Consider the following 22,591-nt stretch of genomic DNA (forward strand, 5'->3'; position numbering starts at 1 on the left):
TCCCACTTAGGAAGTCGTTCACGTTCGTGAGCACCACCGGCTCCTCACCTAGGGCGCCCAGCCTCATCCCCTGAACCGATTCTCCTCAACTCGTGCCAAGCAACCTGGAATACCCCTCTGCGGCATTTACCTTTGAGCTGACAGTAAGCTTATCCAGTGCCAGTGCGCAAAACAACATCGTGTTTGACTCAGATTGGCCCGGGAGCCGGCGTTCGATACTACGTGTGTGGATGCAACCTGAGATACGACTGACCTACGAACAGGCACCTGTCTCCACACTAGTGGAACCCCCTGTAAAAACACTCTGACAGCGATCTAGAATTCAAGGTTGTCAAAGTCTCCGAACCTGGGGCTCAGACAGGGACGCCGATATCGAGGTCAGTCTGATCATTTATGTTACCTCAAAGAACGTACGAGGAATCTGCACAAGACCATGTCAAAGATACAGTTGTACCAGAGACTCAGAGATCAGCCTCTCGCAGAAACAGGAAGGTTGGGCAGGTCGTCAAGGATCAGCGACGCCGCAGGACGAAGTGCCCCGAGGATAGGAGACCGCCGCCCAGGTTGAATCGTATGGCCCTATCTGACGCCGGCGCTCGATCACTCCTGAAGATATAATAGTTCGGAAATGGTGGAACTTGGGTGTCCTCCCTGCTTGCGAGATGCCGTCTCCTACTTGCCGCCCTGTCGTGATGGTCATCTTCACTTTGCTGCTCGCGCTCATTTGCGCTCCGATCTCTGGACGCGCCGCAAACACGTGTAGTCCAGGGTCGTTTTCTTCCTCCGGTACCAAGCCTTGCGACGACTGTCCCGCGGGGACCTTCACCAGTCAGACTGGTGCGACGTCGTGCTGCCAGTGGTGTGTTCCCCCCCCCCCCCCCCCCTCCCATTTGAAAGCATGATCTAATGACTATCCCAGCTGTGCCGGATTCTACTCCGTTAGTGACCTGTATCCGCTCAAACGAACGGCTGTATGAACGTGTCTGTCCACAGATGTCCGGGGCAAGCTCCTGCTCCCAATGCAATAGTAACCACCCGTATTCTCCTCCTGGTTCCACGTCGCCTTCCCAGTGTCAGAGTGGAACTGGGTTCGTTACCTCGTGCACCATGTCGGGTAGCACATGTCGTACGTGACCGTTTACATTCGTTCTTGTGCAATGGTTTGATTATCCTCTGGCATTCAGCTTCCGTTACTCCGTCGCCGGTTTCGTCGGGACCGCCCAGGCGACGTGCGATTAAACGTCAGTTGTGTCCCAAGGATCATAAAAATTGTCCCGTCTATGGGATGTCCGGTCTCAGGGGCTACGAGTGCGTAGACATTCACAACGACCTCGAGTCTTGTGGTGGCTGTGCCGGCAACGACTCTCCTTTCGGCCAACGTGCTGAGGACGGTGGGAGGGATTGCAGTGCCATCCCCAACGTTGACTTCGTGAGCTGCCAAGGCGGAAAATGCATCATCGGCGAGTGTGCTATGTGTTCTCCCTGTTTTACAACTGCTGTTGACACTCGTGCGACAGAAAACTGCTCCGAAGGTTACGTCCTCTCCGCCAATGGCGAGGAATGTACGCCCTTCTTCGATCGCGTCTCCTTGCAGATGAACGGCAATTGAGCAAGCTTCGAACGGACCGTGTATTCGTGAACGCTGTGTCAAAGACTTTTTTGTTGTATCGCGTGAAGCTACACAGACATTTCACTTCCTCCCCCCTATTCCCTACGTCGCTGTAGCGAAGAGTCGGAGACCGATTCACTTATGCGCCCGTGTACAGTGTACAGTGTACGAAGCGGTCGCTGCAACCATGTGTTCGATACTTCTACGTCACCATTAGACTATTGGCTGCTTTGTGGAGTACTCACGAACTTTCGACCGGTGAGCTACTATGGGTTGCGTGTGGATCGCAGCTACTTCTATCCTCGAATAATCATGTGGTAGTACGGCATCGATACCAGAAACGCGTCCACGATATATTCGCTGTGTGAGCTCGTAGTCTGTAGATAGTGCGGTAGCTAGGTAGATGTGTATAAGCGAAACCGGTATGGTTGTTTTACCCGAGCCCCGCTGGCAAGTATCGGAAAGCAAACATGGTAAGCGGAACCGACTCCGACAGCAGCGTCATTGGCATCGTTGTGCTTGCCCGACACGGCGACCGGGAGGGTTTTTATCAGGACCCGGACACTTACACCGCATCGTCCACGACGATCACTCCTCTCGGGGAGGCGAGTCTAACCCGTTCCTCGGTGCAATCATGTCCTTGCTAAATGGCAGATTGCCTGTGCTGTAGAATCAAGAGTGGCAACTCGGCTATCTCTTGCGCTCCATTTATTTGAACGAGTCATCCCCATCGTACATCCAGGGAATCTCTCCGTTGACGAGCACGTTCAATGGGACTCAGGTCACTGTTCAAGCAGACGCTGGCGATGAGGGCGGTGTAATCATGGACAGTGCTGCTGCTTTAGTGCAGGGGCTCTGGCCAGCCATCACCCTTCAGAACACCACTCTTGCTAATGGTTCTACGATCATCAGCCCGCTCGGTGGATACCAATATATCCCCAGTAGGTAGTCAGCCGTCCGGGTGCTATACCGTACCTGACGGTCCTTGCTCTTCTCTCTAGTTAAATCCGTTGAACCGAACGAGGACGTCTCTCTCGAGGGCTTTACGAACTGCAACGTTGGTTTTGACCGTTTTGTAATTATTTCCTGGTCCCAACGCTATCTTCCCCAGGCTCTGGACACGTACATCGAACAGTTCTACAACTCCACTGCCTTTGCTCAGATGGCCAATGAGACCTCTACATTCTTTGCGGAGCTCCCGCCCCATGTTGCAGGGAAAGCGGTCTCTCTGGAGAACATCGTAGGCAGATTGATTTACCATTTAATTTAGCGAGAGGTGCTTACTTTGTTCGTATGCAATGCACGTCGTCCTTCCAGTGGAACGTGAGTGCTCTCAAGGGTTCTTGGCCATCTACGTAGTACCATCCTGAGCTGACATCTTCGTAGATTTTCGACTACATGAACGTCAACTCAATTCATAATGCTAGCTTTCTGAACGCTCTCCCGCCGACTTTCCTCGCCCAGGCAACCGCACTTGCCAATTGGCACGAGTACAACATCAACAGCGATATTCAGTTCGACGGTATCGGGAACAGTACGTCATTCTCACCATTGGCACACTGCATGCTCTCACCTTCGCGCGCCCTCGTTATGAAACTTCTTCCTTCAACCTTCGACTCAATCCTCGGAATCTTCGCGTCACGAAGTCGCCATCCGTACGATGCTCCCCGGTATCATTGATTCGGTCGAGCAGATTACAAATGCTCCAACTGGCCTCAAGCTCGCGTATACTGCCATCTCCTACAAGCCTTTCCTCAGCTTGTTCAACATGACCGGCGTTGTGGCCGATGGTGCCCTTCCTCCCGCCATCGGTATGATTGTACAGCAGCATTAGATCGAAATTGTGCTTCATGTTCACACTTTGCAGTGGGATATGCTGCGTCGGTAGTTCTCGAGGTCCGCCAGCCCTCCTCGGACGGGGAGCCCGTCATTCGTTTTAACTTCAAGAATGGCACGGCGGACGAGACATTCAGCCCCTACCCAATGAAGTTCCCTGGCTGGGACGGTACTAGTGGCGGGGACGTCCCGATGTCCACATTCATATCTGCCTTCGCCCCGGCAACTGTGAACACCACCCTTGAGTGGTGCCAGGTCTGCGGCGTGACGGATTCCACGCGGGGCTGCTCATCACTCATTACCGCGAACGCTCCCGCGCAATTCCGCGCGCACTACAAGGTCTCGCCGGTGGGCGCCGGCTTTCTCGGTGCTGGTCTCACTGTCGTGATGATTGGTGCCCTGCTCGGCGTGTTGATCTTCCTTGGTGTGCTGACGCTTGGTGCCGGCAAGTTGAGACGGTGATCCCTCAAGAACGATGGAGCCGGTAGTCACCTCAAGCCGCAGTCTGAAGTGCGTGATCATACCAATTTTAATCTCCTATCTTGTGCGTGACGCCTTTGCTGAATGCAATTTCTTTCGCAGATGTCAAAGGAGTGAAAGCATGGATAATCTCAGGCCGCCGATATGTCACTTCTACTCGCTCAAGCCTTACCCGCTCAAAAACTCACATAGGATGTGCCGGACCGATGAAGGATCTGCAAACTGTATGCATCACAGGTGCATCATCTAGACTTTACGATGTCGAATCACGAACTATTCACGTCTGAATTGATAGCGGGAGAATTCCCGGATAGTGTTATCCCGGGCATGTGAGTCCTCGTTCGGAGCTAGACCTTAGTTGGGCTTTTCTCTAACGGATAGGGAGATCGCCGCTGAGAAGATCCATGGCCACCGGTTGAGCAACAATGAATGAAAGGAGTAAGCTTGAAGAGCAACATAAGAATTGGAATGCTAACACTAACAGATGCAGTACTTGTGTGACAAATGACTTATTCCAGGTCGACGCGCCACATCGTAGAAGAAGACATGCATGCCCTCCAGTTCGAGAGAGTTATTATGACACCAACATACAACGACATTCAACGTGCTATCAGAACACTGCATGATCCAGGAATACAATAGTCCTTGTTATTACGATCCAAATCCATCATCGCCATTGACGGTCGCCCTCACCGGTCCATGAGGCGTCCTCGTAATCCGAGCGCTCGTGGTATTCGTCTATTGGAAGTATAAGACTGACCATCAACAAGGTGAGGATGCGCATCACGTACCACTGCCTCCGCTATCATCAGACCGTTGTTCATCCTCTTCCTCCGGATAATCATTCTTATACCAATCCTCAGCTGTAGAAAGTAACGTGTTAAGGGAACGAACATTTGACAGGTGAAAGCTCACCATTCGAGTCTTCGTCATCTTCGTCTTCGTGCTCCGAGTCCGAATCAGAATCGTATGCTTCCAGCTCAGGAGGCAGACCGGTCCTGCAAAAGGTGCAATGAGCGAATGAGAAACAAATTAAGCTGAGAATTAAGCTTACAACGTCCCAATGTTGCCACCGATACTAGTGGAAGATCCATACAGGTCTTGGAATGTCGTAGGACGCTGATAGAACACGTCCCACACGTAGTCGCCGTCGTCATCAATAGCAAGGTGACCGCTCGCACTGGGCGGCATGTCGGGAACAGACGGTGAGGCGGAATGGGAAGAACCTTCAGTCACTGTCAACGGGTTATGTATCGGCTGTATTCTTGTGAGATGACAGCAAGTAACCTACGCTTGAGATAGTCCTGCAACATCGGAAGGAATTTAGCCATCTCCTGGTCAACATCCTGTGCAGCGTCCAGTGCGCCCGATCTGAGAGACGCGGCCGTGGTTGATGAAGGGACAACATCGTACATCCTGAACCCAGACTGCACGCGTTTCATCTCCTCCAACTCTCTCTTGGACCATACCTTTGGCCTGCGAAACTTGTCAAAGAGACTTAATTATCCATTGTAGCGAGTACGCACGGAGCAGTGGGTGCACGACGATGTAACCCCGGCTCAGATGCAGATGTTGGTAAACCGGACTGAACAATTGTATATCTGCGACTTGGGTCTTTCACGTTGGCGGTTGGGGCAGACTTCACACCACCAGGAGGTGCAGAAACAGACATTGGAGCAGATTCGGGTGCCCTTTTTCTTTTTTGCAAGCCCCCGCGGGCAAGGCTAGACACGCGCGTCTGGGTAGAGTTAGACATTACGAGACAAGAGCCAATAGCATTGACGAACCTGCAGATCCCTCGTCTTATCCGCATCATCCCATGCACCCTCCTCAACGGTCTCTGCAAACTGGAAGACATTGAGAGCACCACGAGATTTCTTCCTTCGTTGACGAGCGTCGACAACTGGATGACAGTAAGATAATGATTAAGCCAAAGCGGAACGACTCACCAAGCGCATCAAGAGGTTCCTCGTTGCGCTTGCGTTTGATACGCAGAATAGCATAGCCGTGTTGATCCTGGTCTTGATTTTGCATGACGCCGTGGTGGTCGTTTCTGACTTGAAGTTCTGAACGACACGTCCACGTGATAGTCACGTACGTGAACTGCTTACGTCAGGGCTAGGAGGTCCAGATGTGGCTAACCAGATTCGACTATTGTCTCTAGTATACCTTCTTGTTATGAAGCTCTTGTCTAAGCGTTATAGCCATCAGAAACAGCAAGCGATATCTCGGTTTCCATGTATTCAAGGGTTTATCTTCTCCTTGAGTTGCGGGGGCTTTACTGGATGGCTCCTTGACAGCTCAATTGTTCCCACTCAGGAAATCTCGACAATCAACCCTACCCCTTCCTGTCCGCGATCCTTGCTTCCCCAGTGATATAGCGATCTGAAGTATCTTCAATCGGATATAAAAGGAGTCGTAAACTTGAACAATGCCCGTCGTATACTTCCGCCCCCACCGCAACTGCCACGACTTTGATTCCGACGATATCTTAGCTTACCCCGGATTTCCACGTCTCGAAATATGTCTTGGATCAGGCGTCTTGAAAACACCGAATTGCTTGCTCCACACTCCAGAGATGTTAAGGTGCCCTTCAGTCCGGTGCAGTTGTGTGTGCATCTTCGCATTTTATCATGAGATTATAAACGTGATCGTAATTCAGGGAGACGCGACAATACATGATGACGAGCAACCCATTAGCATACCGTGATGCTACTACGTCAGCGCGACTTCATGCCATCGACACAGCACTTCCTAGGACATTACTTCCGCTGCCATCTGGTAAGTATCTCTTGAATCTGCTATCCTCGACCGCGATCGTACGATTCAATACCAACAATTTGGATCAATTGGTCCCTTCTTGAGAACGGCTGTGTTCAATCCTCAGGCTCGATGGTGATGATTTTGTTGCAGTATCGCAGAACATTGAGATATCACAATCCTCTCGCAATAAAACACCAGATCATGAATTAAACGTCAATCCAGCATGTGAGAGTATTCTTAGCCCCTCGCTATGTTGTAGGAGTTGCTCATTTGGCACTAGTATCTCGAATTCTTGCTACGGACTCGGGTAAACAATCGCAGCCTCCGTTATCTCAAGTTCTCGCTGCGGACAAAACAAAACAATCGCAGACTTCGTCATCACAAGCTCTCACTGCGAACGCAACAAAACAGTCACAGACTTTGTCATCTCAAGTTCTCGCTGTGAAAGCAACAAAACAATCGCAGGCTCCGTCATCTCAGGTTCTCGCTACAAACGTAACAAACCCGTCGCAGACTGGCGATCGGTCGTCCCAAGTTCTTGCTACCAACGTAACAAAACAATCGCATGCTCACTCGCCTGACGTCGTTACTACAAACTCAACTAAACGTTCGGAGACTCGGTCGTCTCAAGATCTTACTTTGGACTCAACAAAACAATCGGAGGCTCAGTTCAATATCGCACTACGTGAGTACCTCTCATACACGTTACGAGCGACAACACAGTGCGGTCTTTCATTCGAGAGCCTGCAGGGTGGTAGATCTTGGTGCAACCCTGGCGTGTACTGCGTTGCCTCATTGGGTACTGAGAACTCGTTCCTGCAGTAAGACCTATTTATGGAGACACGGACGATCTCATGTGTATAGACTCGGACCCGCTATGGGAGGCAGCACGACGGGCATACTTGCGATATAACCAATTCAGAGCTTGCGTCGAGAGTGAGCAGTACGCCGTTAACCCATTCTGTGAAGCGATTCTGACCATCGCCATTCCTTGTCAGGGTGGAAGCCCCAACGGCAAGCAGTTTGACAAGTACTGTGTGCTGGACATCGGCTTCCCTCGTTTTTGCATTCATGGACATACAATATAGATGTTATGACCGACACGATTCAAGTATCCTCATTCCTATCGATACCTTACCTCGGCTTTGATGTAATTGCGTCATACAGTGTACTTACCACTTAGATATTCTTAATCCATCTGCTTTCGATCGACACTACTAATGGTATTCTGTCTTCAAGTCATTGCCATATGAAACGAGATTCTATATGATTAGTACAAGATTATGTGATTATGAAGATGACACAGGTTCGCGTGTAATTCTGCGTACAGGCTACAAGATGTTGTATCTCTGGGAATACAGGTAACACTACAGGGGTACAAAGTTCGTGCGGATACACATAGGGAACGTACACGTGAGAGCAATAAGTGGTATCAAGCGGAATTCTACGATAAAAAGCAACTGTAGAGATGAAGTGAGGTGAAATATTCAATATTACAGAGAATCGTCCGAAGCACTTGAGAGCACTGTCAACCACCCACCGGTTTCCCAGCTGCATCCTGGATGATACACATCTTTCTGCCGCTGGGAGATGTCTATGACGCCGCGTAGAAGGACACGCAAGCGTTTGAAGTCGATGGGTTTCAGGATCCACCCGTCGAGACCTCTGTTGTACATTTCCTCGCGACGTGTCTCATAGAGGGATGCCGATACCGCAAAGATCGGGATACGACCGTTGAGTTTGTGAGAAAGTCGATATGGAACACCATTCCGCTTTTCCTCCATCATTCGGATGCGTTCGGTAGCTTCGTAGCCATTCAGAAGTGGCATCCTGTGGTAGACCATTGGCATTAGAGAGATGGCAGATGCGGCCGAAAGCACGTACTGGATGTCCATGAGTATGCAATCGAACTCCCAATCTGTTTCCAACATCTCAACACCCTCTTGCCCGTTGGTGGTGTTGATGACCATGTGACCATCTAAAGCTAGGCGTTTGGCAAGGATCATACGATTAATATCGTTGTCCTGGAGGATATGAAGACAGTTAGATGTGGAACAATTCGCAGGGTGTGCGTACCTCAACAATCAGTATGCGCAATCTTGTCGCAACACCACCGTCTGACATGCTGCGCCGGCCACCTGGTGAACGCTTCTGAGAGTTTGTTGATCCTTTCGACAACGTCTTCCTGTGAATCACAGCAGTCGAACCACGATTATCTTCCTTCGTTTCTGGAAAACTTGCTGAGGGAATGCTTTCGACACTGTCCTCCTTGGCACGCACGGAGGTGCTCGCATTGACTACATCATTGCGGGATATTTGACTATCCATATGGGTTGTCGACAGAGCCTCCACTAAGTCGTCGATCTGGCCGCCGCCGGATCCTCGACTATTATTGCGCGATCGCAGTTGCAGTGAAGACCGCGAAGAGGAATAAGCAGAGTTGGAAACAGAGGGCAGTCCAACCGTGTCGATGTCCGTAGCAAAAGGTATCAGGAATGAGAACCTACTACCTTCATCAATTTTCGAGTCGACACGCAATTGTCCTCCCAGTTGCTCCACGATGCGAGCAACAATGGCAAGGCCCAATCCTTTAGAATGGTTACCGATCCATCAGAAAATTATTGAATGGTATCAAGCCGTCGTAAACGTACCGAGGCCTTGAGAAGGAGACTTGGGGGACGCACTCTCGACCTGTTCAAACTCTCTGAATATGCTTTCCAATTTCTCGCTAGGAATGCCACATCCCGTGTCTGACACGACAATTTCGACCGCAACGTTGTCATCAGATCTAAGTCCAACGGGCTCCTCAAATACATGGCATTCGACAGAGATAGAGCCATGTGTTGTATATTTTACTGATGGCTAAATGAGTTGACGCTAGAATGGAAGGGCTCTGCGCTCACAAGCATTCGCTGTCAAGTTGGCGACAACCGTCCGGATTTTTCTGGCATCACCTAGAACCATCTTAGGTGAATCCACAAGGTCCACCACAAAGCCAAGTCCCCGTCTGTGTGCCTCGTTCTTATAGAGAAGTGTGGCTTCATCTACAGCACGATGTAGATCAAATAGCTCATTGAAAGACGTTTCGTTCCCACTCTCGAAGCGAGTGAGATCCTATCATAGGATGATAAGTGGAGATTCATTCGACTTGTGCGGAGGATTGACGTACCAGCAAGTCGTTGATCGTGAACAACAGACTCTGCAAATATGGTAACGTAGTGATCAGTGTGGCAGATGAGATGATCATACCTTTGAAGCGGCGTGAGACTGGCTGAGATTTTCCCTTGTATCAAAATCCAAGGGACCGTTCATCGCTAACTCTAGATAGCTAGAGAGAAGATGAGAAGGGTTGGAACACCTTCACACAGTATCACATACTTTATAATATGATTGAGAGGTGTTCGGACTATGTCACACGTGAGTTAAGCAGCCGTGAAAAATCAAGTACGAACTCACCCTCGTGACTAGCATTCGAAAGGAGGATGTTCGTGAGCTTAGTGGTCTGCAAAGCACTCTCCTTCTGTCTCCATACTTCGATGAACTATCACAAGGAATACGTCATAGAGCCGACTTGACAGGTAGTTGTAAATCTTGCCTTGCCATACACAAGTGCCAAGACTCCAGCCGTCTCAAGATGTTCATCGGCCCATGCGCGGCAACGGCCAGCCACAGTTTCCGACCAGATCCTGAACGAAGTGCGAGGTTCCAGCGTATTCTTCTGCTCGCCTTCCTTGAATGGCCTGCCTGCCCAGTTCACCTGGCGCGGCTGGCCCTTCCGCAGAAAGGCAATGAAGTCCCTCCCACCGCCAGACAGAGGCACGTACAGAAGGCCCGCGATCACTTCCAAACCGGTGGTGAGGTGAAGATCTGGATAATCTTGGGTGACCGCTTGAGAAACTTGAATCGTGCTGAAAGAATATCTCAGTATCCTGACTACGGTGGATGAAAGTAACTCACTTGAACTGCTTTAATCGGAGGTACTCTGCCACTATGAGAATCTCTTGACCATGTTGGTTTAGTCCCAATATCTTAGCACCTTCACCTATGACGAGGACACCGTAATCCGCATCAAACAACCCTAGCAAATCGTCAGCATTTGAGACAATGTAGCCCGATGGATGTTGGTCTGAAGGCATGGTATTAATCTGTAACCCGAGAGCGTAAACGAAAGCTTCATCCAGAGAGAAATCTAAAAATACCAGTTTGCGAATGTGTAGACGCTGCGCATAGCTCAGGCGCTCAATATTGCGGGATATGGACTGGCTCAACAGACGGAGCATCTGGCGAACGGGAAATGATACACGCATGCCATGAGGCCCGTACGAGTGACATGCCACTAGTCCCCATAGAGTTCCAAAGGCGATGATAGACTGGAACAGGGGCTTAGTGGATATCACACAGGTGCATTCGAGCTACACGCACCACTGACATGGATGCCCGAACGCCCATATTCTCGAGATCTAAAGAGATCAATTTCAAAGTCAACGAATGAGAAATCAAGACTGACATTTGAGATGAATGGGGCTCATGGCGCGAAGATAACAATGAGTCATATCCTGCCAATCGGTTGTCAAATCGGCGAGACCCAATAGCCAATGGGACATACCAGTGGCGTTTCAAGATCCTTCCTGCTTCTGACCACAAGACGGGCAGTCGGCTGTCCGCGATCGTACAAAAGCCGGACTTTATCTGAAATCCAGCAGGTTACAACCCATGATAGCTGCTGCGAATCTGATAACTCACTGAGGGCGTACAGAGTACGTGCCTGCTGATGTCTGAGTACTGAGGTAATCGTTGACTGTGGGTACTCACCTGAGGGGGAATATCGGCTGCCGGAAAATGCAACCCTCTGTAAAGATCATTCGTCTGATTCCAGTCAACTAGCTCGGCCACAACCTTCCCGTTCCAAAGCTCATCGAACTGATACACCAAGACACGGTGAAATTGCGCGAGGTCCTTGACGACGCCAGCTACAACCTTCAAGAAGGTATCTAGATCCGGTGCTGCACCTAGTTGTTCGTTGATTTGAGCCATGACCGCGAAAACATCCATCATTCCGACAGCACCTGCGCCTCGCCGTCTTCCAGCGCCGCGCCGAGGGCGGAAAGTACCTCGCTCGAGGTATGACCCCGGAGATGCTGGAGAATCAGTGGTGCTTCTTCTGGTCCTACGCAGGCGCTCCAATGCCAAGAGAGGTCTTGAGTGGCTCGTCGTACTCTCTAATATATCCTCCGAGCTGGGTATCCAATGGTCCGCGTTGGATAGGGAGGAGGACAAACTGAAACCCATACCGTCTCGTGAGGACGGAGTAGGTGACGTCCCCGAGATGCTGGCACTGGGGGAGGGATCGCTATTCACGAGACCCGGCGATAGATCTCTCTCTTCCGAGCTTGTGGAAACCAGAGTTCGGCCAGAACTGTTGGAGGTGGAAGTAGAGCCGTCGGACGGAGAAGAGATGCCCGACTGGAACGAAGAGCCTTCCGAGAGCATCGGAGGATACAAAGGGTTGAAAGTGTCTCTATCGAGTTCGAACTCCAGAATGATAAGGTTGCGATATATCGATGAGTTCCCTAAGCTGCTGTCGTCCGCCTCGTTACCGGCCACATTCGCAGACGCGGTCATTTGAGGTCGGTGAGCAGCACACCAGCAAGTCCATGTTCGTCTCCTCTGCACATCACTCGTCAAATCATCCAATAACGCAGTCTCGGGTTCACCATAGCCACTGAGCATGAAAACGTGCAGATTTTCTGCCTGTTCTTCAGGAGTCAATGAAGCATCGCTCAGATACTGGATGTTGTCGAAGAGGATATCGACTTGTTGATCTGGAAGGGTCTGACTGAAGCATTCAAGTGAGAACAAATACTGTGGAGAAAGGCCAAGTAGTTCTGTAGAGTTCTGCATTCGAGCACATCGTTCATCGAAAGATCATTGAGCAAGACTAGGTGAGACATATTCACCTCTGAAACTTGACGTACGACCAAGGAACCAGTGTCGTCATCTTCTTCCACAGCAATCAAAATTCCAAACCCTTGGACGGCGCCAGGAGTTCGAATAGGCTGACGAGAATGGGTGAGCCACACACCTCTCTGGAATTGTAAGGACCAACAAACCTCGTCTTCGCATTTCGTAAGCTTACCCTCACGGCCTACAATCAAGTGATGACCATTCTCGTCCTCCATGTGTTGATACCTGAACGTAATGTGGGGACCCTCCGAAACAGAGCTCATCATACTACTCCCCGACCCAGTGGTGACCATTTGGGGAGAACCTTGAGCTGATGGCAGGTGGATCACGTCTACTGGTGTATGCCCTGTGTCCAGTAGTTGAACGTATTGCGGCAACGATCCGTCTCCTGAATCGATTGCCAAGGGTGAACTCGCGCGTCCCCTCGATGAAGCTGATGATCGCGTGCACAAGGATGGAGGACTTGAAGTAGCCTCAATCGGGGGAAGGTGGACTATACCGGATTGGGAGATGAAAAAAGGGACACGTCCATTGTCCCGTTCTATCGTAAGAGTGGGCAACAACATGCTGGCCGGTGCAACCTCAGCAAACGCATCCGCTGCGACCTCAGAAAACTGTGCAGGATGACGGGCATTAAATGCATCGTCTTGACAATTACCTTCGTCGCTTTGTGTGACTGTGAGCCCCACGGGTTCCCCAGTGGGCTCAGACGTGAAGAACTTGTCGCAGTTCACGTCAACGGAGGACATGTAACCGGGTGGCATAGTCGAAAGCGTTCTTGGAAAGAGAGGGTCTTCTTCGTGGGAGAAATCACGGAAATTAGGTGTGCCGTGCTGCGGGTAGTCTCCCTGAAGACTTTCAAAGTGAAAGGCGAGAGCTGCTCGAGACAAGAGCGTTGAAGGCGAGCCTTCGTCCTCATGTATGCTCTCTCGGTCGCTGATCTGTGTCTCGTGTCTCGACGAACTCTTCGTTACGTTTATCTCGGGAACCACCGCATTATTTGATTCATCTGATACCGGAGATTGGTCGACACAGAGATCACCGCGATATAGGAGCTCACCGATCTTACCAGGAGATCCTGCAGAGGGTTGTATTCCGCTCAGTGAGGAACGCACCGGGTAGACATATGAAGTCGTCGGGGCGCTCTCTGCCAGGGTCGAAAGGTCGAGGTTTAATCCACGTCCCTTACGCGCGGTGTCATCATCCGGACTTGACATGAACCAGCTGGTGGTGACAATGAGGTGATACCAGCAGAATTCGTTTAAAGCGGGCTTGCGGAACGGACGCAATACGACGAGAAATAGGGTTTTTCAGTCATTTTCGTTTATCTACCTTCCCGATTGGGATGGTCAATCACTCACTGCCACGACCGCCCGTCGTACTGCTGAGGCGATTCAGCAGCAATTCGGGGACACTGGAGAACATTGAATATTTGAATGAGCGAAGAGCTCAGGCATCCCGAACACGCCCAAGAATGTAGAAGAAGGTGTTAGTGCGTCCGCGTCAGGTGTCCCGAGCTGTCGAGTTATTGATGACGCGCCGATACGGTGGCGCCGGGTGACGAGGCAGTGTCGACGACCAAAGTCTCTGGAGGTATCAGACAATAAGTACTCTTGATTCTCGCACAACAATATTACACGATTCACTTGGCCAAGGAGACGCCCGAGCACACAGAGTTCTCGCAGTGCCTGCTATAACTAGCTAGGCTCATGATCAGCGCCGAATTAAACCGAGCAGTCCACGCCGCCGCGCAATGACCATGGGAAGAGTGTGTTCGATCGGAGACCAAGGTAAGTACATAAACCCTAGTCTGCTTTCTGACGCGAGGGGTTAATAGAGAGGTCGGACAATTTAGACGGAGCCTGAAATTTACTATGGATTCGATACACCGGCAGTTCAAATCAATAAGCCTGCGGTTACAACCCGTTCCATTGCCGACGGGCGCTTGCGACCTCTGCCAGTGGGCCCGCTCAGCGCTCAGCGGCCGCTCACCCTTGGAACTTCATTAATGCACCTGCTGGCTCATCGACTCATGCATTCATATTTGTACTGCGGGAAACAAACACTGCGGCAGCATAATCTGACCATGTCCTGAAGTCTGGTGAGTATAACTTGAATGCTGCCGCCGAGGAGTCAGAGGTCAGTGGATGATATGAGCAGCTTCGACACCTCAGTTCTTCTCGTTTGACTGCTGTAACATTAGTTACAATGCAACCTGTACAAGATCATAAGGTTCATCCACCTTGGCATATATGCCCTGTCAATCATATGGCTTTACCCTTACAGTAGTGCATGAGGGTGAATATACCCCACCGATTGATTCTTATTTCTATGTACAGTATCACATTATTCCCAATAAATATAGCTGGTGAAAAAATTCCTGAGGCAAACCAGAATGTATGGCACACACATACCATAACTAAGCATGTTTTCCACTCCATGAGATGCAGTGTGACACGTCTGTAGGAGGGACTCGGACACGTTTTCTTGTTTGCCATTGCACGTGATATGCCAATCGGCAGTGACTGACCTTTTAGAAAGACCCCCATTAAGGAAAGCAGATGTCAGATACGGATATCCTGAGGTACGAAGGTTGAAGCAGAGTAGCTACACTGCCTTTGGGAGACTAATAAACCCAGGTCAAATGGGACATAACAATCGATTCTGTGAAGGTCAATCCAATGGCCCCAATTGGCGCTTATACCGTTTGGCTTGTATCCTCAGGATTTCGCTATTACATGTTATAGTAGTACCATCAATGTCAAAAAAACCTTCAGTCCTGCCAACAGTTTACATTACAACTCAGAAGAACATATATGAACACACATTACAGTAGTCCAGAGTTTTCAAGGAAAATAGGCGAACAGCAGTAAGTATGTGATCCATGCATATGCATTCCAAATCTCAGAGTTGTCGACTTCAATCCAGTCTGCATGGGGGCACCGGAAGAAGAAATTTGATGTGGACTCTTCGGATCCGGCTACACTTGAGTCCATTCAGCCAATATATACCCAAATGTCCATATAACCAAGGTGGAATATTTTGTGTAAATTTCCATAAAACCGAGTGTTGGCCAAGATAAGTAGGCTATATAGGCTGAGTCGCATATTTGGGAGTTAGCCAAGGGAGATGCAGTTTAAAGTCTATATAGGTTGTCGGGCATTCAGGGGTCCACATGATTAGGCTTGAGTTTAGCATTAGAAATTTACTTTATACAAATTTGAGCTTGGTCAAAAAACTGTAAAAGAGTCTAGGATATATTTTCAATGTCTAAAGAATGTATTAGTAGAGGCTAATATCAAACACCAAATACAAGAGAAAATAAGTTCTTTAAAATTAACAGCATGAGCTAAACTTATAAAAATAACAGCATGAGCATTGAATTTAAATATAAGTAGATTTTATTTGTTCAGTTTGTGATAGTTTGAGTGAAGCCTACTTTCAGCAAGTTATTAGATTGCATGAGTCAATCATATAATCAGAGCTGAGCTTCTTGACTCCTATATTTCTGATAAGCTTAGCTTATATATTCCTGTTGAGCTGAGCTTATATATTTTTATTGAGCCCAGCTCCTAAGATAGACAATATGAGTCTATAATTACTAACTCATTTTATAAAATATATTATATAATTTGGCTAAATATATTCACATAAAATAAACATCATATTATCAAGATAAATATGTTGAGCTAGTCTCAATCTTTGTAAAATGTAGTAGATCTCCTGGCTAAATATATCAGCATAAAATAAACATCATGTCCCTGAGACGTATATATATAAAGCTGCACTCACTATAAGTTTATATTGAGCTAATAACTATATGAGCCAGACTCATTAAATTTAAATATACTTAGATTTTATTTGTTCACTTTGTGAGTATTTGAGTGTTATACTAAGATAATTCATCTCTTTTGAGCCTAACTCAAAGTTTTTCTATTGAGCTTGCCTGACATCTTTTTCAGTCCATCTGGATTATATTATTTCTATTGGGCCTAGCTCCTACTATTTTCTGATAAACCTAACTTATAATTTTTCTTGCATGTGACTCGGAGTTTTTATTGATTTTGCTCTTATATTGACTTCAGAGCAGTTTTGATGTCTAGCTTCTTGCTACAAAATAATCTTTACTCTATTGTCTTTTAAGTGTCAATGCTACTTCATTTAAATGATGTATAATTATTTGTGTTATTATTTATAGTAAGAGACATTTGTTCCCAGTCATAGTAATCTCTGAGCTGTTGAACTGGCCAAACTGAGGGTCACATGTCACAGTGTGTAAACAGTTGGTCAAAATAGTATAGTATTAGCAGGGTACTAAAGCTTTGATTATTATTTGAATTTTATTACAATAAAATATGAGACAGTTGTCACAGAGTGCTGAAAATAAGAAGGGAACATTAATTTAAATAGTATGTACAAGACTCATACTTTTGAAAAAATTAAGCTGCTACAGACCAGAAAATAAAATAAGATTACTTCACTCTTGTAATAATAATTCTGACATGAGCTACTTATGGCATCAGTAATAAGCTAAAGTAAATTAGTCTTAAAAATGAAGTAACTGGATATGATCTTAGCATGAATGCTGAAGAAATTGTAGTTAATTAAAAATCATAGTTATGCACTCAAAAGGAATTAGCTCTGAATATACTTTGTATAAATTTATTAGCATCTGCACTATTCACAAGGCTAATAGTTATTTCTGTTGAGCTGGGCTAAACTACAGTAATTTACTAATTTTTGAGATACTTAAATCTTCTCAAGTTTAGCAAATATTCATACTGTGTCCAACTAGACATCACATGAAAGATTCTAAATGTGGTGTATTTTGTAATATGATCACATATTTTGAACTCTATCCACCTTTAGTACATCTGTCTGAAAAGAAAACAGTGACAAAACTTATTAATAGTGGTTGTACAACTTCTAAAGACAGTGTGATATCTCATTAATTTTTATTTAATTAGAGTTAGATTAGCTGACAAATTGAAACACTGCCCAGAGTTGTGACCAGACAGTGAAAACTCAGAGATGAGGATCACACTAAACTGAACTAGATGAGCATGTATTAAATAAGCAAGGTAGAAGGAGATGGCTAGATTTAGGTATAAGAAATAATAAGAGAGTGAGAGCAGATAATGATGAAAGATCCACAGGATAAAGTCAATGTGGCTTCAATGTAGTACAAATAAGGTACAATATGATGAGTAACCATGTGTCATAAGCAGCAGGCTTACATCCTTACATCCTCTGTGTAATTAAAGAAGGAGCATGGGGTGAGGTAAAGAGAATGAATGTGAGCAAGGAATAAGATAAAAAGGAAAGTAAGAGAAAGTACTTTGTAGCACCAAGGGAACAGCCTGCAAATTGGTGCATCAAAACCCTGTGAGAAAAAGCTATTGAGTGAGACCATTACCACTCTAAGTCAACTAAACATCCAATGCTGTGCAGTCTTTGCAGTCATGACATAGTAGCCAATAATTGTCTTTGGAGTCATACTCAGCTCATCTAATAAGGAATTGCCATTTACAGCCAAGTAGGAGTCGAGGATCTTGTTGACTGTGCATTCTTTCAAATCTTCTGCAGAGAGTACAGGGCCTGGATGTTTAAGTTTGCTGCTGGAGAATAAGAGGGGATCATTATATTTATGTCACTTCAGTTCAGATGCGTGGAAGGTGAAGAAAGTGTGGAGACTGTTAGGAAGCAGCAGAGTACAGTTTGAAGTTTCAGGGCATGTAACTGTCACTGTGAAGGGACTGTCTCACTGTGAGAACTTTGCTGCCTGATAGAATCTCTTCTTTTTGAAGGTAGTTTAGTGATGGAAGATAAAGAGTCAAATCTTGTTGCTCACTGTAAAAATATTATTGGGCCCACATGTGACATTGGTGAAGCGCACCTAACATATTTTGCCCTGCATCATATTATCTCATGCCTCACCCATGTCAAGCTCAATGGATACCATTATGTTGATAGCAAGGTGCACAAGTGATTCTGAAAAGATGTCAGAGAGTGCATTTGATATGACAGGATAATGAGGCAGGGAGATCACTCAAGTCTTAAGTTAGAAATTAGAGAAATCAGTAAATCTGTTAAGCAAATTCATTATGTCAAAGTGTTTGTAAAATAGCACACAGAACCCAGTCACACTGGGTTCAATGGATATGATAGCGTAAAGCCTGATTAACAGTTTTGTTTGTATATTCACTAAGACTGTTGATATGATAATGATAAGTAGATAGCTTCAGTTTTTACCCAGTGAGCTTATGCACCTTGGTCCAGATGCAGGAAGTGAACAATTTGTCATAATCAGAGATGATGTTGAATAACATGCCGTTGACATAGTCTCACTGATTAAAGAATAATACAAAGAGCCCTAAGGCAGTAATGTTCGTGCAATTTGACAGAATGCACACATCAGAGTGAATGTGATCAGTGATAAAGAGAATATAATCATACCCTTCATTTTCGGGCAGAAGCCTGATCAAATTCAAGGCTACTGATATGTCCTATTCATCAGGGCCTGGCAGGAGGTGAAAAGAACTAGCAACCTTCATTATGCAAAACTTGTTTATTGACATTTAATATAAGAGAGTGTGACATTCCCCAAAAGCTCTGCACAAGTAGTACTTATCTACACCACAATAATGTGAGGAGTCATGTACTATCAGTTTATATAGTGCTAGGCTCAATATAAAGTTATAGTGAGTTTAAGATAATAAAATTAATTTATAAGCTTAGCAACTTATATAAGAAGTAATAAACATTAAATTTGAACAACTAAACTAAATAATGTCACTAATATATGTATATATAAAGCTGGGCTCACTATAAGTTTATATTGTGCTAGGCTCAATACAAATTTATAGTGAGTTTAGCTGAATAAAATTATTTTATGAGCTTAACAACTTAGATAAGAAGTAGAAAACATTGAATTCTAAGAACTAAGGTGAAGAAAAGCATAACAACCAAGGAAAGCTCATAAAATCTTTACTACTTAAACTCAATTTACTATGTAAGAAAGTATATAGATCAGGCTCAAGTTCATTTATGTCTACTTTTGGGGCATTTTGGGGTCAGCCATCATTTCTCTATATAGATTGTAGCTGAAATAGTGCCATTGGCCAAGAGTCATAAAATTCCAATCCTATATAGAGTTTGCAGACAGTTGGGCTTGGCCAAGTGGACCTATATAGAATCTTTGTGTAAATGTTCCACTCGGCCAAGACACATGAAATTTTGATCCTATATAGCATTTCCTGAAATTTGGCTGTGGCCAAGGGTACCCTATATAGATTTTTGTGGAAATAATGCCTGTGGCCAAGGTTCAAGAAATTTGCATTCTATATAGGATTGTCTGAAATTTGGCCTTGGCTACAGATATCCTATATAGTTCTTGTGGAAATGGTGGCCTCAGCCAGGAGTCATCAAATTTCAACCTATATAGAGAGATCTGAATTTTGGCCTTGGCTGAATATACACTATATAGTTCTTGCAGAAATGTTGGCCTTGGCCAAAGGTAGTAGAATTTCTATTCTATATATGGTCTTCTGAACTATGACATTGGCCGAGGATGCCCTATATAGGGTTTTTGAAAATAATAGTCTCGGCCGAGATTCTTGAAATTTGTATCCTATATAGGATTCTCCACACTTTGGCTTCAGCCAAGTAGCATCTTCTATTTGTTTTGATCAGAAAGGGCAAAATTCTCTTCACACATAGGAGTTTTAAAGCTGGGGCCTTCACCAAGTGTATATGTACAGGTTTCATCACATGTGATGCCATCAGCTATAATGAGCCAGGTCAGACCACCTTCAGGGTTTGTGTAGTAGTAGTTGGACAGTCCTTTGCTGTCACATTCTGAGACCAATATCCTTCATATCAAATGATTCAGAGTCACTGAATTTAATCTAAATACATATGATCAAATTTTTGACACTATGTTGAGCATATGAAGATGATGACCTTCTGTTGCCTCTGAACCTTCCAAGTCAAAGACAACATTCAGCCAATTTAGGAACTCATTGTGGTCAATGTAATAGGCTCGAAGGTACTCCTCCACAAGATTGGTGATGGTACCATGCACAGGCAGTGAGCACAGGTGCAGATGAACCCAAACCAAAGAGGAGGTATACAACCTTGCAGTCAGTGCTATCTCAGGCTTGCTGACAATCCAAAGTCCCTTCATCAATGGTACCCAAGATTTTTCAGTGGATGGGACACTATACAGGCCCTGATATCCCTCAAATATCAGCTTTTGTGTGAGTAAAGAATTTATATTAAACCTACATGGTATACCTGCATTGCACCTCTGTCACACTTTATGGTGCAGGCCAGATATTCAAACTGCATCTGCTCAGTCATATTTCACTGTCGGAGATCTGGAATACAATGCAAGCAAACAGCTCTGCTGCAGTTTGGACGGTCACAGTTGACCAAGTCTCTGCCTTGTTGGCAGAGAAAGCAATACTAGGTGCATGGTATTAGCAAGATGCATATGTTAAAGAGAGAAAACACACCATATCAGAATTGGAGATGACATTTGAGACAACAGGCACTGGGCTTGACAGCTGAGAGCCCACATGCAGGTCACCAGAGGCTTGTAACATTTCAGAGGCTAATGTCATAAGAATGAAAATGCACTGCCAAAAATTCAACAACACACCATTGTCGAGTGGGCCATGTTCACCTGTCAGCAACCCCACAGACTTCTATGCCATCTGGAAGACCTTGTGACATTGATGCTTAGGAGTGCGAGCAGAAGGAGATATAGTTGGATTGGAGATGAGTAAGCTGTTCTCATGTTCATGAACAGCAGCAATGATAGACACTGCAGGATCACGTATGAGTCGACTGCTTCAGCATCGAGGGACATCCATTTTAGCAGCAGATGCACATCCTTTCAGCCTGCATATGACTCCGACAAATGGGTGGCTTTGAAAACACGTGAGGGCAGAGCAGGAACACTTGCCTCATCCTCATCCTCATCCTTGGCCTCGGCCTTGCCCTCCTCCTCGACATCCTCCTCGACATCCTCCTTGATATCCTCCTCGACATCTGACACAGGCGCATAGCTCAGTGACTGGTGAATTGTCTCCTTATGTTCCTCCTTGGTATTGTCCAATTTATCACTCTCCTTTGATTCATCATTGGACAGAGGTGGGCTATCAGTGTGATCGCGATTTACTAGAAATGTCTCACCTCTGTCTGAGTCATCATCCAGAAACTCCTCCTTCAACTGACCATCTTCATTGGCATCTGCATACAAACCTCTATACACAATGCTCCCCCTGTCATCTCTGCTTCCTCTCAACTGGAACTGCTTCCAATTATCCATGTCCATCATCTCATCCACACTCAGAGTCAATTGCGACATAGTATCTGCTTGGGGGGTCATGTGAGGTGTTGGCGAATGCAGGGTAGAGTCTGTCATCACAATATCAAATGAAATGTTGCTTACTTGACAAACATATTCACTATTAGAAACATGGAAACATACCTGGTCTGTCCTTTTGCAAAGGTCAGCCATGGTAGTAAGCTGATGGCACAGATTTACAGTACGAGATGCCTCCTCCAATTGGCTGATTGGCCTGATTGAGATTGAAACCTTGATGCTGGTCCTGACTTGTACCCAAAGATGCAGGATTCTCCGGGATTGAGTGCAGATTGGAGGTAGATTGCCTAACACCAGACTGCGGGGTATAGGTAGGGACACAGGTCTACCTATGTAGTACAAAGGCCTGACCCTGACTATACATACAGGTACATAGACCTGCATATAGTACAGGTCTATGAGGGTCACAGGTTTATAAAAGATAAACCTGTACTATGACCTTTACTATTACTATATATGTACCTATGTGTAGTTTACTACACATCCTGGACATGTCTTCAAGTAAAGTAGTACTTAAGAGCAAAGTTTAACATGCAAAGTTTAAGTTT

General features: G+C 46.3%; 6 protein-coding genes across 6 annotated transcripts; 3 read left to right on the forward strand and 3 right to left on the reverse strand.

The window, feature by feature from the left end:
* Positions 1-662: 662 nt before the first annotated feature.
* On the forward strand, positions 663-1,609 carry SCP_0704060 (hypothetical protein; the record flags this gene model as incomplete). The annotated part of the gene is made up of 5 exons (XM_027760332.1): positions 663-859; positions 920-938; positions 994-1,126; positions 1,185-1,460; positions 1,518-1,609. 5 exons carry the CDS (start codon positions 663-665, stop codon positions 1,607-1,609), a joined length of 717 nt encoding a protein of 238 aa, XP_027616133.1.
* Positions 1,610-2,432: 823 nt separating this feature from the next.
* SCP_0704070 (phosphoglycerate mutase-like protein) lies at positions 2,433-3,907 on the forward strand (the record flags this gene model as incomplete). The annotated part of the gene is made up of 7 exons (XM_027760333.1): positions 2,433-2,550; positions 2,611-2,666; positions 2,721-2,849; positions 2,927-2,932; positions 2,996-3,143; positions 3,256-3,420; positions 3,477-3,907. 7 exons carry the CDS (start codon positions 2,433-2,435, stop codon positions 3,905-3,907), a joined length of 1,053 nt encoding a protein of 350 aa, XP_027616134.1.
* Positions 3,908-4,592: 685 nt separating this feature from the next.
* On the reverse strand, positions 4,593-5,959 carry SCP_0704080 (hypothetical protein; the record flags this gene model as incomplete). The annotated part of the gene is made up of 8 exons (XM_027760334.1): positions 4,593-4,663; positions 4,717-4,788; positions 4,841-4,923; positions 4,980-5,160; positions 5,217-5,401; positions 5,452-5,663; positions 5,713-5,828; positions 5,875-5,959. 8 exons carry the CDS (start codon positions 5,957-5,959, stop codon positions 4,593-4,595), a joined length of 1,005 nt encoding a protein of 334 aa, XP_027616135.1.
* Positions 5,960-6,448: 489 nt separating this feature from the next.
* SCP_0704090 (hypothetical protein) lies at positions 6,449-7,715 on the forward strand (the record flags this gene model as incomplete). The annotated part of the gene is made up of 6 exons (XM_027760335.1): positions 6,449-6,534; positions 6,588-6,706; positions 6,839-6,913; positions 6,969-7,373; positions 7,511-7,624; positions 7,687-7,715. 6 exons carry the CDS (start codon positions 6,449-6,451, stop codon positions 7,713-7,715), a joined length of 828 nt encoding a protein of 275 aa, XP_027616136.1.
* Positions 7,716-8,181: 466 nt separating this feature from the next.
* Positions 8,182-13,869, reverse strand: SCP_0704100 (histidine kinase; the record flags this gene model as incomplete). Its single annotated transcript, XM_027760336.1, has 20 exons — positions 8,182-8,518; positions 8,573-8,712; positions 8,765-9,276; positions 9,340-9,543; positions 9,592-9,802; positions 9,858-9,887; positions 9,938-10,016; positions 10,067-10,094; positions 10,145-10,229; positions 10,284-10,596; positions 10,646-10,833; positions 10,888-11,058; positions 11,111-11,148; positions 11,196-11,244; positions 11,295-11,377; positions 11,432-11,453; positions 11,501-12,583; positions 12,646-12,744; positions 12,799-13,661; positions 13,713-13,869. The coding sequence occupies 20 exons, from the start codon at positions 13,867-13,869 to the stop codon at positions 8,182-8,184; spliced, it is 4,692 nt and encodes a 1,563-aa protein (XP_027616137.1).
* Positions 13,870-21,551: 7,682 nt separating this feature from the next.
* On the reverse strand, positions 21,552-22,046 carry SCP_0704110 (hypothetical protein; the record flags this gene model as incomplete). The annotated part of the gene is made up of 1 exon (XM_027760337.1): positions 21,552-22,046. One exon carries the CDS (start codon positions 22,044-22,046, stop codon positions 21,552-21,554), a length of 495 nt encoding a protein of 164 aa, XP_027616138.1.
* Positions 22,047-22,591: the final 545 nt, after the last annotated feature.

The sequence above is a fragment of the Sparassis crispa genome (assembly GCF_003851025.1).
Source record: "Sparassis crispa DNA, contig_000006F, whole genome shotgun sequence".
Lineage (NCBI taxonomy): Eukaryota > Fungi > Basidiomycota > Agaricomycetes > Polyporales > Sparassidaceae > Sparassis > Sparassis crispa.